This window comes from Mobula birostris, chromosome 4 (assembly GCF_030028105.1).
Source record: "Mobula birostris isolate sMobBir1 chromosome 4, sMobBir1.hap1, whole genome shotgun sequence".
In the NCBI taxonomy this organism is placed as follows: domain Eukaryota; kingdom Metazoa; phylum Chordata; class Chondrichthyes; order Myliobatiformes; family Myliobatidae; genus Mobula; species Mobula birostris.
In genome coordinates, this window is record NC_092373.1 from 174,625,840 (window position 1) to 174,640,507 (window position 14,668).

A 14,668-nucleotide genomic window follows, 5' to 3' on the forward strand; every position below is an offset into this window, starting at 1 on the left:
TATATAGGTTAGGGGGATGGAAGGAGTACAAGCTGGCAGGTGATAGGTGAGAATAGGTGAGGGAGAGATGGGTGGGTGGGCAAAGGGAGATGAAAGAAGAAGCTGAATTAATTGGAAACAACAATCTGGGAATTTAGAAGGTCAAGCAGCGCCTATGAGAGGGAAAGGAACTGCTGACTTGGTGGTGTTTGACCACAAGGAAGACTATTTAAGCTTGCAGTGTCATCTCAATCTGCTGGGGAAACGGGTTGAAAATGGTAGATGGAATTTAATGACTGTCAGCTACTGACTCACTTTCAAGGACTTGATAATTCCTGTGCTTAGTATAACTTTTATCTGTAAAGTTTTTCTTCTTTTGCACGTTGGTTGTTTGTTAGTCTTTGTTCAAGTATAATAATAATAATAAAAATAAATACTTCATTCATCCCAAGTGGAAAATGTTCATAAATTCTACTGTATTTCTTTTTTTCCTGTAAATGCCTGCAAGAAAATAAATTTCAAGGTAGTATATGGTAATACATACGTTGATAATAAATTTACTTTGAACTCTATTATGTGAGGTGTTGCACTTTGGCAGAACAAACCAGGGTAGGACTTACACAGTTAATAGTAGGGCACTGAGAAGTTTCATAGGAAAAGAAAGGATCTGGGAATACAGATCCATAATTCCCTGAAAGTGGTGTCACAGGTAGAAAGCTTTTGGCACATTGGCCTTCATAAATCAGAGCACTGAGCACAGGAGTTGGGATGTTACTTTGAAATTGTATAAGCCCAAATTTATGTATTGTGTGCAGTTCTGGTCACCTACCTACAGAAAATTTATCAATAAATTTGAAAGAACGCAGAGAAAATTAACAAGGATTTTGCTGGAACTTGAGGCCATAGTTATAGGAAAGGAAGAATTGATTAGTACTTTATTCGTGGAGTGTAGGAGAATAAGGGGAGATCTTATGGAGATATAGAAAGTTATGAGGGGTACCGCAGTAGAAAATGCCTGTTTGTTTGTTTGTTTATTTATTTATTTATAATAAATACATGCGGCATTTTCTACTGAGGTTAGGCGAGACTAGAACTAGAGGTCATAGGCTTAGGGTAAAAGGTGAAATGATTAAGGGAAACTTATTCGTTATGAGGGTGTTGCAAGTGTGGAACGAGCTGCCATGGGAAGTGGTGGATGAAGGTTCAATTTAAGAGAAGTTTGGATAGGTACATGGAGGGCCACGTTCCAGGTGTGAGTAGATGGGACCAGGCAGAAAAACATGTCAGCACAGACTAGATAGGCCGAATGGCTTGCTACTGCACTGTAGTGCTCTATGACTCTATGACATTTCAATCTGAGTCCCTGCACTAGGAATGAGAGTGGAGAGGGGAAAGCCAAAATGAAGAGGAGAGAGGGACTGGTGCAACAAGACCAGAGATGATTGGTGGACTGAGGAAGGGGGAATTTATAGTTATTTTTTTCACTTTTGTCACAACACCAAAACTCTAATAAAGACATCAAGGCTTTCCTTTAACAGTCAGCAGTAAATACCTGAGCATGCCTAAAGTAGCACACGCAGCAAACAACTCAACCCAACAAGCCTTGTGGATTTGGGCAAGACTTCTTCAAAAAGGATAGTCAAATTCCAATATCTTCAGCAATAAGATAATTATGGTTTTGGCCTTACAGATGCCATAAATAGTAACTTACAAAAGAAATCTGGATATATGCTGAAAAGCATAAATATTTACTTGTGTTCAGAGAAAGAACAGGATTTGGTGGGTCCAATTATAACACTTGTTCAAAGGGCCAGCATAGGTACAAAGGGGCAAATGGCCACTATCTACACTGGATCATTGAACAAAATCCAGCCATCATTATTGGTCAGACTTACAGCCATTGTGAAATTGACCCCTTTTACAGCAGTGTTTTGATAGAGTCATTTGAGTGTTTAAAGGTAGATCACGATCGTAAAAGATTACTTAAGTCGCGGCAAATTAGCAGGGATCCTGAAAATTGATGTTCTGCTGTCTCTTTTTCTGCCTGTTCTGGTTAACCAGAGTGAAAACATTAATTTACTCCATCGGGCAAATAATATATTGCCTATATCATCACATGAGGAATGACTGTGGCTGAGGGGGTGCTACCATCGGTCAGGAGGTAAACTGCCACACCACCGGGTTCAAGAACAGCTACTCTCCTTCAGCCATTCAGTTCGCGAACCCACTGTCACAACCCTAATCACTATAATATAACAAAACTATGACCACCTTGATCACTTTGCACTCAAAAGGGCTTTGCTTTTTTCGTCGTAACCTTTTAAAAATTGTGTACAGTTTATGTTTTTCTTGTGAACTTTGCTCATATGATGCTGTGTGTCTGTGATGCTGCTGCAAGCAAGTTTTTCATTGTACCTGTGCATACATGTATTTGTGCATATGATAATAAATTTTAACCTTAACTTTGAATTTTTCCTCCAAAATTTGCAGTTGTGGTTGGTTAATTGGCTTCTATAAATTGTCCCTCCTGGCAAGGTAGGTGTTAGAATCCGGGAAGGAGTTGAAGGAAATGTGGAGACGATTGATGTAAAGACGGATGGTTGATGGTCAGCATGCACTTGATGGGCCAAAGAGCCTTGTTCCCCAATATACTTCTCTATAGCTCTAAGACTTTATGTATAATTGTCCTGAATGGTGTCAAACTTGTGACTTGTCGGCGGTGCACTCTTGGTGGCAAGAGGGAGTGTTCTATCACCCTCTTCATTTGTGCCCGAGATAGTGGAAAGGCTTAGAGTGTCGGTCAGTGAGTCACTCGCTGCAGGATACCCAGATTCTGACCTGCTCTGATAGCTATGGAACCTAGCCCAATTGTTTCTTTGGACGATGGTTATCCCCAGGATGTCGGTGATGATACCATTTAATATTGAGGACGACCATCTCCTTGATGTATTTGGCCATTAGTGCAAATGTTGCTTGCCATTTATTAGTTTGTGACTGAATACTGTCTGAGTCTTGCCCCATGGGTTGTATTATTTGCTGAGGAGCTGCAAGTGGAATCGAACTTTGTGCAATCATCATTGAATGTCCCCACTCCTGACCTCGTGATGAAAGGAAGGTTATTGATGAAGCATTTGAATCTGGTTAGGCCCAGGACAGCGTGCATGAGGCTCCAGCACCGATGTCTTTGCTGATCTGCTTGGCCTCTAACAAGCACGACAGTCTTCTTTTGTGCAAGATCTGACCTAACTCTCGAGGTGCTTTACACTTGATCCTCATCTTACCATGGCCATTTGATCTGTAAAGATCAGTAACACTTTCCTTGAACTTCTTCAGTGTACTTGTAAAAATGTAACTTCCTTCACATATATTCGTCTTGGTAACTATTAATACACGGCTTGGTATGGCAACTGCTCTGCCTATGACTGCAAGGAATGGCACATGTGGACTCAGATCAACACATCACAGAAACCAATCTCCCCACACGGACTTTGTCTACACTTCCTGCAGCCAATGTAACCAAAAACCCCACCCACCCCGGACATCCTCTTTTTCTTCCCACCTCACTGGGCAGAAGATACATAAGCACGTACCTCCAGATTCAAAGACAGCCTCTGTCCCACTGTTACAAGAATATTGAACAGTTCTCTAGTGTGGTGAGATGGACTGCAACCCCACAACCTATCTTATTATGGCTTTGCATCTTATTGTCTTTCTGCACTGCACTTTCTCTGTAAACTGTAATCCTTTATTCAACATTCTGTCATTGTTTTTCTTTGTACTACTAATGAACTGTTGTAATAAAATAATCCGTATGGATGGCATGCAGAGCAAAGCTTTTCACTGTACCTCAGTACATGTAACAAAAGTAAATCAACTTACCAATGCAGTGATATTAAATGCAGCTCCCTCGATATAATTTGCTCAACATTCTGCTCACCTCTCTTTACATCCCCTTGCAGATCCAACTTTTACTGACATGGTGCAGAAAGCTTTGTCACTTTATACTACAGTTATTGTGAAAAGTGAGTTTACAATGATAAATGTGAAATCTCCAAAAGTGTCAATCTGTATAGATAATCAACTACTCCATTTCCATTGGAGACAGAAGTGAATACTGACTTAATGCTTCAATCAAGAATTATGCATTACCAAGGATTGTAAAGATTTCAACTTTACAAGTAAGTACAGTTCTTTAAACTAAATTGCAGTGTTAGTGCAGTGATTAACTCAAATCAGTAATTAACGGCTTACTGGCACTCAGATAGGGTTATATAAGCTGAACTGAGCAGCTCTTCCATATCAGCTCCTGAAGGCTTGGACAACTTTGTCAGACATGGAGAACAAAATGCTTGCACTTGCTCTCTGCAGCTTTATTGTTTTCCACCTGACTGCAGCGAAAGGTAAGTTTCAATACGGATCCATTCGGTTAGTAATTTTTATAATCTGACATTGCATCTATGAAAGTCTTTGGAAATTACTTCTAAAATTTGCTTTAACATTAGATACTGAAAATATCCTTTATTTTGCAGAAATGGCTTTCTGAGAGAGTACGTTTAGAAAAAGTAAATTCAGTAATGCTGGAGGGTCAATAATCAGGGAAGGTAAAAGGACCAGAGGTGAAGAGAAGTTTTTTAATGGAACAATTTGGTGTTGTGCCTGTCAGGTCTGTAGAAGAGGTCTCAACAGGACTTTTTCCAAAGCGAATTTGGATAAACCTGACAAAGGATCTGGGGAAAGAGCAGGAACGTGGGACTGTTCATAGAGCTTTTCTCAAGAGTTGGCACAGAGATGGAGGGACAAGTAGCCTCCTCTTTGTTGTACAATTTCATGGTTCTATGATAAAGGAGCTTTAAATGTTGTTTAGTTAGTGCAGAAAACCAGTTGTTTTGTTGTTGAATTTTGATCCTGAAGTGATGATTTACCTATCCTTGGATTAACTATTTTTATCGTAAATCACATTGAGTTTTCAGCGCAGAAACAAAGCACTCAGCCCCGCTGCTTTATGCTGGTGCTCGTAGTCCTCCTTCTTGTTTATTACTTCAATAAAGCCTTTGTTAAGGTTCCACATGGTAAACTGCTATGGAAAGTTAGAGCCCATGGGACCCAGAAAAAGATAGCATGCACAATGGCTTGAATGGTAGGAAGCAGAGGATGATGGTAGACTAGTCATGTGCCTCAGGGGTTGGTGTTAAGCCTTTGTTATTTGTCATTGTTCTATGTCAATAATTCGGACGAGAATCTACAGGGCATGGTTTCTGAGAGAATATGTCCAGAAAAAGTAAATTCAGAAATGCTGAAGGATCAATAATCAGGGAAGGTAAAGAGCCAGGGAGAGAACTTCAGCAAAGGAGAGAACATTTCTAAATCTGGAAATGCATGTGACCATTTGTATAATCCTAGTTTTCGATGTTGTATCTACAAACGGGAACAAAAATGAAATAGAGGATGAAGGGAAATGTCTATAGATATATACCTGTAGTGGTGCAAGTGAAACACATCACATTTTTATAATTTCTCATGTTTTTCAATTTTAATGCAGATTTTCTTAAGAACTTACATTTATATAATGCACTGAAACATCCTTAGGTGTTTCCCAGGAGAGTTAACAAGCAAAACCATTCATCGATTCACATCAGGTAACGGTAGGTCAGTAGAGTGACCTGAAGAATCATCTTAGCTACAGGTAGAGTAGGAAATAGAAATGTTTTGGTTGAGAAAATATATGAAGCATATGAACATTCCATTATACCATAAATTTAGTTGGATGCTGGAGAACACACAATTCCAGAATAGAGGTGTATGCAATAGGATAAAGGGAAAGAACCACTTGTCCAAGGTCCAGTGAAGTGGAGGAAGGAAAGAAAATCTGAGAAGGTTAAGGAGAAATTCCAGAGCCTGGGACCAGACAACTGACGGCACAGCTACTGGTGGAGGAGTGATCACAGGGCCAGAGATGAAGGTGCAACATCAGATTTGTGTGGCCGGTGAAGATTACAGAGATCAGGAGAGAGCAAAAACATAGATAGGTTTGAAAACAACAATGAAAATATTAAAATCGAAGGGTGTTGAACAGGGGTAAATCAAAGAGCACATTATCAGTGATAGGTGAATGGGACTAATACACGGGTAGGCAACAGACAACAGAGATGTGGATGTGGTGAAATTCATGAGAGTGGCTGTGAGATCTGAAACTAACCACTCGTTGCCTAAAATTGTTAACACTACAATTCCTACCATTGTCTGGAAAGGGTTTGTAAATTCTCCCCGTTACTATGTGGGTTTCCTCAGAGTGCTCTGGTTTCTTCCCATATTCCACAGAGGTACAGGTTAGGATTAGTGAGCTGTGGACATGCTACGTTGATGCTGGGAGCATTGTGACACTTTTGAGCTGACCTGACCAAGAATCTGGACTGTGTTGGACATAGACACAGAAGATGACACATTTCATTGTGTGTTTTGATGTTTCAATGTACAGTACATGTGACAAATAAAGTTACTCTCTGAAAACTATGAACAAAATATCAGAGTAGTTTCTAGAAAATGCTAGATTCTAGAAATGTTTGTACATGAATGTTATTTATTTATTTACTTATTAAGATACAGCATGGACTAGGCCCCTCTGTCCCTTCGAACCGCACCGGCCAGCAATCCCCTGATTTATTCCTAGCCCAATCATGGGACAATTTACAATGACCAATTAACCTACCAACCCATACACCTTTGGACCGTGATAGGAAATTGGAGTGCCAAAGGAAACCCACGTAGTCACGGGGAGAATAGACAAACTCCTTACAGGCAGCGGTGGGAATTGAACCCTGTACTGTACTGAATCAAATCCCTGTACTGTATAGCATTGTGCTAACCACTACACTACCATGCCACCCCTTATTAAAATACTGCATGGAACAGGCCCCTCTGGCCCTTTGAGCCATGCCGTCCAGCAACCCCTGATTTAACCCTAGCCTAATCATGGAACAATTTACAATGACCAATTAACCTACCAACCAGTACACGTTTGGACTGTAGGAGGAAACTAGAGCACTCAGAGGAAACCCACACAGTAACATGCAGAACATACAAACTCCTTACAGACTGCAGTGGGAATTGATTGTTGCTACTGTAAAGTGTTGTGCTAACCACTACACTACCATACCCCCCCTCATAGCTTTGTGCATAAAACTTCTGCATTTCTATTGTTAATGGTCTAAAAATACTGGAAAAAGTTCTGAGAAACAGGATTAATCTACATGTAGATAGGCAGGGATTGATCAGAAATAGTCAGTGTGGCTTTGTTAACGGGAGACACTGTCTGACTCAATTTGTTTTTTTTAAACAAATATGTATATTAGGACAGTATGGTGATAAAGTCTACATGGACAAGACCCTTGACAAGTTTCCACATGAAAGCCTGGTGCAAAAGTTAGAGCCCATGGGATCTACAGCAAATTGGATCCAAAGTTGTCCTGGTATTAGGAGAGAGGGTGGAATGCTGCTTTTGTGAACCAGTGATGTACCATAGGGATTGGTGCTGGGACCTTTACTTCCTGTTGATCATACAGTATGCATCAACTCTTTGGGTATGAATACAGGTGGCATGATTAGCAAGTTTGCCGATGACATGAAAACTAGTAGTGTTGCTGATAATGAGGGGTAGACTTGGGTTTCAGACAATATTGAGCAGTTAGTAAACTGAGAAGAGCAAGGGCAGATGGAATTTAATCCTGACAGGTATAAGCTCAAATGGTTTTGAAGCTGTAATGATGTTAGGACACACACAAGAGGTAGTATTGAGTAATGGGGGATTTTAGTGTACAAATCCATCAGTCGCTAAAATGGCAGTGAAGATTAGCTTTATTTGTCACATGCACATTGGAACCTATAATGAAATGCATCGTTTGCATCCAATCAAATCAGCGACTGTTGTGCTGGGCAGCCTGCAAATGTCGCCACACTTTCAGCACCAACATAACATGCCCCATAACTTAACTAACCCTAGCCCATATGGCTGTGGAATGTGGGAGGAACCAGAGCACCTGGAGGAAACCCATGTTGTCGTGGAGAGAACATACTAACTCCTTACAAACAGCAGATGAGAGCACAGGTTGATAAGCTGGTGAAGACAGCATATGATGCTGCCCTTCGTTAGTCAGGGATAGGATATAAAAGCATGTAAGTCCTTGCATAACTTTTTAAAACTTTGGCGCTGCCACAGCTAAAATACTATGTGTAGATCTGGTCACCCTACTAAAGGAAGAATTTTGACGCAGCAGAGATTCACTAGGACGTTGCCAGGGATGGAAATTATTTTCCTGTTTTGAGCAGGAATTGGATAGGCTAGTTTGGAGCTCAGGAAGCTGACGGGCAATGACAGATGGATACAAAAGTACGGGGGCTTGGATAGGGTGGATCGTGTGAAATTTATTCCCATAATAGAGCAGAGGACATAGATTTAAGGTGAGGATACAAAGATTAGAGGGTGGTTAGAACCTGCCACACACTGCCTGACAGGTTGGTGAAGGCAGGGACTGTCACAACATTTAAAAAGTATTTGAATGAGCACTTGAATTGCTGAGGCAAAGAAAGTTAGAGATCAAGTGCTGGTGAATGGAATTAGTACAGATGAGTACTTGGTCAGCACAGGTAGGATGGGCTGAAAGGCCTGTTTCTTGCTCTTTGACTAAGCCTCTGTGAGGTACTCAATGAAGGACATTGATCTACTGACACTGTGAGGTCAAGATCTGTTGTTGCTCATTCGGGGACGTGGTAGTTCCCTTTAAGATGCTCCTGCTTTGTCACCACCATCATTAACTGACCAAGTCCCCAGCTCTGGAATTCCCTCCCTAAAGTCCTCCGCCTCTGTACCTGGTCAATTCCTTTCAGAATCTCCTTAAAACTTGCTTCAAACTGAACATCAGACCTATTTTTTTTTACAATAAACTATCTACAGAAGGAAGTCAGTGGGAAGAAAGGAATTATTGATGTTTCAAGTTGAAATCCTGCATCAGGCATATTTCCTTTATTGGCTCTGAGTCCTGATGTTTGTGAACAGTGATATTTTTGGTTCAGTGTGCAACTGAAATCAAAATTACTCTTGCTAGCTAAAAGTGTTTCTTTTTTTCTCAGCTGTCAGTCATGAGATTTCAATCAAAACTGAGGTCAAGGACTGCCTCACTAATCCTGATCATCCAGACTGCCAGCAGGTATCAACAAACACATCAATGGACCAAAGTACGTAAATTTTAACCGAAAGTGTTGTCTATATTCTTGTGCTGAGGAATTCTCAGATGAACTTCAGTTCAGACCATTAATTTGCCAATTTTTGAAACCATGTAATCTGTAGTGTAAAATGTAGTTCCATTTAATGCCAATGATTATCTTGTCACTTAAGGGAAAGTTCAAACTCAGCATTGTCAACAAATATCAATTGTCAATTGAGATTTATTATTTATTTGACAGTATCTTATTTAGGGTAATTTTTAACAGTTCATGAGTTTAATTTTGAGATTGTCAAAACCTACATTTGGAATTTACTATAAAGTCAGTTACTTAAGTTAGTGCTCTTCAAGTATGTACCCACTTTTGTTTAAATATTTCTATGTAATCTGACTCCACAAATACTTTAGGTGGTGTTTTATGGATCCTGGCGACCGTCAGTGTGAAAAACATTCCCCTCATTTTCCTCAAGTTACTTGTTCAATTAATTTAGCTCTACAACCTCTCATATTAACTACCATGACAGAAGATACATGTTCTCTGTTTACTCTGTCAAAATCCCTTCTCAGCTTTGAACATCTACATCAAGTCCTCCCTCAAACTATTGTGCTTTGACGAACAGCCCCATCTTCTGTAAACCCTCCACCTAACTTCCTCAATCCTGGTCTCATCGTTTTAAATCTCCCCTGCAGGTTCTCTTGTGCTTTGTCGTCCTTCCTAAACTGCGGAGGCAGAGAGCATGATGTCTTACTGGGGCCTGGAAAACGATTGGCAAATGTTTAACACCATTTCTCTCTTTTTTTTTAACATCATGGTTTACAAAGCCACGGGCCCCAACACTTCCAAAAGTGCCTTAGCAACTTATCATAGCAGATCAAAGATTTGTAATAATGCTCCAACGGATATGGTAAATCCCGGCTCCGCATGAAACTATTTAGATTGTACTATCCATATTGTTCATTTCCAGGTGAATCACTTCACTCTAACTAGCATGACAGTGCACCTGCTACTCATACATTTCTTCTTCCTGAGATCTTAACTGTTCATTATTTATCATCCACAAGTTTTGATGTTGTTTTTCCTACATGCAGATCTACGTCATTCATGCTCTAAGTCCTCCCCCTGGGGTCCTTGGTGTAATCAGAAAAGCTTCCATCACTGCTGTTCCTTTCTCTAACCCTTGTTGAGATTGCAGAGCCCGTGCGCTGCCTTTAGGTGGGGTTTGCCACAAATACATCAGGTTTTGATTTTATGCTCAAGTAGAATACTGTGAGATAGCACAGCCCCATTATTGCTGGGGGGATTTGGTGCTTGGACCGTTCGCCAAACCAGGTTTTCATGTGGAGAACAGTCTTCCCTAATTGTGGTTCAGGTCAGGACTGCACACAGAGAAAGTTTGGTACAGCAGTGGTGAGATTCTCAAACATGCCCTGTTACAGCGTACAGTGGGGACCATCTTGAGTGAGAACTCAAAGGTGCTCAACTGACCTAGAAAGAATTTCAGCAATTTATAGTACTTCCATCTGAATAAGTTGCATACAAACTGTTTAAATTTCACTTTAGTTCATCAGTAACCCAGTTTTCTTTGTAGCATTTGATCACTTTTAATTGAGTTCATACAGTCATGCAGCATGGAAACAGGTTCTTCATCCCAACTAGTCCGTACCAACCAAGATCCTCCATCCAAGCTAGTCCCATTTGCCAGGGTTCAGTCCATAACCTTCTAAACTCTTCCAATGCATGTACTTGTCCAACTGGCTTTTAAAAGTTGTTATTGTACCTACCTCAGCAACTTCTCCTGACAGCTTACTTCACACAGGTGCCACCCTCTGGTTAAAAAGTTGCCTCTCAAGTTCCTATTAAATCTCTCCCCTCTCATCTTAAACCTATGCCGTCGAGTTCTTGATTCTCTATATTGGGGAGAAAACAGAGTGCATTCACCCCAAGTATGCCCCTCATGATTATGTACCTCTGCTAGAATTACTTCTATCTGCCAGATAGCCACTTCCCCATTCTCTCCTTGGCTGGGTGCTCTAATTTATGGTCTTGTCTTTCTGTCATGACTCTGTTTACCAGCTCTCCCGAGGCTGGCCTACTTTCCAACTTTCTTTTGTCTATCTCTGCTCCAGCTAGCTATGTGTTGCAATCAGAACACTGCCCTAATCTACTTACTGCTTGGCCCTTCTAACATGGCCTTTAAACTACTTCCAGTACTGGCCATTTTCCCATCATTCTTTTCCAGTTTGTGTGGCACCTATATTGGCCATATTACAAACTTTTTCAGTTTTCTTACCAATAGACAATAGGTGCAGAAGTAGGCCATTCGGCCCTTTGAGCCAGCACCCCCATTCACTGTGATCATGGCTGATCATCCACAATCTGTTCCTGCCTTCTCTCCATATCCCTTCACTCCACTATCATTAAAAGCTCTATCTAACTCTTTATTGAAAGCATCCAGAGAATTGGCCTCCACAGCCTTCTGAGGCAGAACATTCCACAGAACCACAACCCTCTGTGTGAAAAAGTTTTTCCTCTACTCCGTTCTAAATGGCCTACCCCTTATTCTCAAATTGTGGCCTCTGGTTCTGAACTCCCCCAACATTGGGAACATGCTTCCTGCCTCTAGCTTGTCCAATCCCTTAATAATCTTATACGTTTCAATCAGATCCCCTCTCAACCTTCTAAATTCCAGTGTATACAACCCCAGTGGCTCCAATCTTTCAACATATGACAGTCCCACCATCCCGGGAATTAACCTCGTGAACCTCCGCTGCACTCCCTCAATAGCAAGAATGTCCTTCCTCAAATTTGGAGACTAAAACTGTACACAATACTCCAGGTGTGGTCTCACCAAGGCCCTGTACAATTGCAGAAGGACCTCTTTGCTCCTATACTCAACTCCCCTTGTTATGAAGGCCAACATGCCATTACCATTCCTGGAGATTCCTTCTCCAATGCCATATTCTCAGCAAGTCTCCTACAAGTGACTTCATCAAATGTTTTTTGAAAGGTCTTGTATATAACATCCTCCATGCTATCGTTATTCTCCCTCTTTCCTTTGTTGTCAAAGACCCAGTCAACACCTTGATGCTAATTGTAAAAACTGAAGCACTGCATCACTAACAGATTTGGCATTCATTTGTTTAGCAGAGCTCCAAAAGGGAAACAACCTGCACAATTTAATTCGATCAAGGTCCCGTCGCTGTCCCTACAACAGGCAAAACCGTGGGATGTACCAAGGATTTCCTAATGGCAAAGGCACATCAATGCATTACAGTTCTACACCACTGTCCAGTGGTTGGGAATGGCTATTTGGCAAAGTGTTTGACAATAGGTTAGGGTCAAAAAGCAGTGGAGAAAATGGGAATGGTCAAGGGAATGGACAAGGTGGAAATGGTCAAGGGTTAAATAGCAATATGAATAGACAAGGTGGAAATGATCAAGGGTTAAATGCCAATGGGAATGGACAAGGTGGAAATGGTCAAGGGTTAAATGCCAATGGGAACGGACAAAGTGGAAATAGTCAAGGGTTAAATAGCAATGGGAATGGACAAGGTGGAAATGGTCAAGGGTTAAATGGCAATGGGAATGGGCAAGGTGGAAATGCTAATAGTTATGATGAAGATGAAGATGAAAATGGTGAGGAAAGTGAAGAAAATGATGAGGAGGATAAGAATGTTCAAAATGGAAATGGCCAAGGATCAAACAGTATTGCAAATGGCCAAGGGGGTAATGGTCAAGAGTCAAACAATAATGCAAATGGCCAAGGAAGTGATAGTCAAGGGGGTAATGCTCAAGGGGCTAATGGACAAGGGTCAAACAACAATGGATTTAATCAATATGAAAATGGTCAAGGATCAAATGGAAATGGATATGGCCAAGTTGGGAATGGTCAAGGGGCAGACTTCAATGGTTATGTGCAAGGGGGATATGGTAAAGGATCAAATGGCAATGGATATGGCCAAGGGGGGTACGGTCAAGGGTCAAATGGCAATGGATATGGCCAAGGGGGGTACGGTCAAGGGTCAAATGGCAATGGATATGGCCAAGGGGGGTACGGTCAAGGGTCAAATAGCAATGGATATGGCCAGGGCGGGAATGGTCAAGGGTCAGACTTCAATGGATATATCCAAGGGGGATATGGTAAAGGATCAAATGGTAATGGATACAGCCAAAGGGGATATGGTCAATGGCATAACAATAATGGATATGACCAAGAAGGCTATGGACAAGGGTCAAATGGTAAGGGATATGACCAATCGGGGTACAGTCAAGGTTCAAATGGTAATGGATATGACCAAGGAGGATATGGTCAAGGGTCAAATGGTATTGGATTTGGCCAAGGGGGAAATGGTCAAGGGTCAAATAGTAATGGATATGGACAGGGGTCAAATGGGAATGGGTATTATCAAGGGGGGAAAGGTCAAGGGTCAAATGGTAATGGGTATGGCCAAGGAGGATATAGTCAAGGGTTAAATGGCAAAGAGGATAACCAAGCAGGATATGGTCAAGGGTCTAACTTCAATGGGTATGGCCAAGGGGGGTATGGTCAAGGGTCAGATGTCAATGGGTATGACCAGTTTGGGAATATTCAAGGATCAAACTCCAAAGGGTATGGCCAAAGTGGTAATGGTCAAGGATCAAACTCCAATGGGTATGGCCAAAGTGGTAATGGTCAAGGATCAAACTCCAATGGGTATGGCCAAAGTGGTAATGGTCAAGGATCAAGCTCCAATGGGTACAGCCAAAGTGGTAATGGTCAAGGTTTAAGCTCCAATGGGTATAGCCAAGAGGGTTATGGTCAAGGATCAAATTCCAATGGATATGATCAAGGAAGGAATAGCTTTGGAATGAATAATAATATGATTAATGCACATGGTAATGCACAAGAGGGCAGCCCCAATCCTGCTATAGAGTTACTGAAAAGGCATTATAGGAAAAGGGATACGTCTTCTGATGCAGCGTATATTTCAGCCATTAAAAAACTATATTCTCGGAGACTACATCCAGTTTTCAGGTACAGCCTTATACGCCAAAGAACTAAAAAACCATGAAATAATCCTACCTTCCTTTTGACCATCTCCCTATTGATAGGCATCTGGGGTTTGCCTCTTACAGATTTGTACATTTTATGTTATTATCTTCATGTAATTAAATAGGAAAATGACAACCCTGGATGACTTAAGAGAATCAAAGATTCAGATGTGTCAAAATGTTGTCTGCACTTTGGATGAAAGCAAAATTCTGCTTCTATAATCCTGCAATATGCAATTTTTCTTGCAAATTCTCTCAAGTTACAGGGATCTCCTCTGGTATCTCAGCTGGCATAAATGGAAAAGCTCTTCTAAATCAAGGCACTGATATCATTAGCCACAACTTCTAAACATACCTTGCCTTCAACACTCACCAGGCACCGCCTGCTGAACGCACGAGTTCATTCCCTGAAATAAGCTCCCCCAGCAAAGTCATCACATTC

At 41.2% G+C, this 14,668-nt stretch overlaps 1 protein-coding gene across 1 annotated transcript; it reads left to right on the forward strand.

Annotated features, from left to right (window-relative positions):
* Positions 1 to 9,197: 9,197 nt before the first annotated feature.
* On the forward strand, positions 9,198 to 14,246 carry LOC140196075 (uncharacterized). Its single transcript, XM_072254784.1, has 3 exons — positions 9,198 to 9,207; positions 12,340 to 13,857; positions 14,026 to 14,246. Exons 1-3 carry the CDS (start codon positions 9,198 to 9,200, stop codon positions 14,244 to 14,246), a joined length of 1,749 nt encoding a protein of 582 aa, XP_072110885.1.
* Positions 14,247 to 14,668: the final 422 nt, after the last annotated feature.

What these genes read in the sequence shown, in the direction of transcription:
- LOC140196075 (XM_072254784.1), top strand. An exon ending in CTCCAATGGGTATGGCCAAA is followed by an intron (nt 13,858 to 14,025) that starts GTGGTAATGGTC and finishes GATATGATCAAG; the next exon opens with GAAGGAATAGCTTTGGAATG.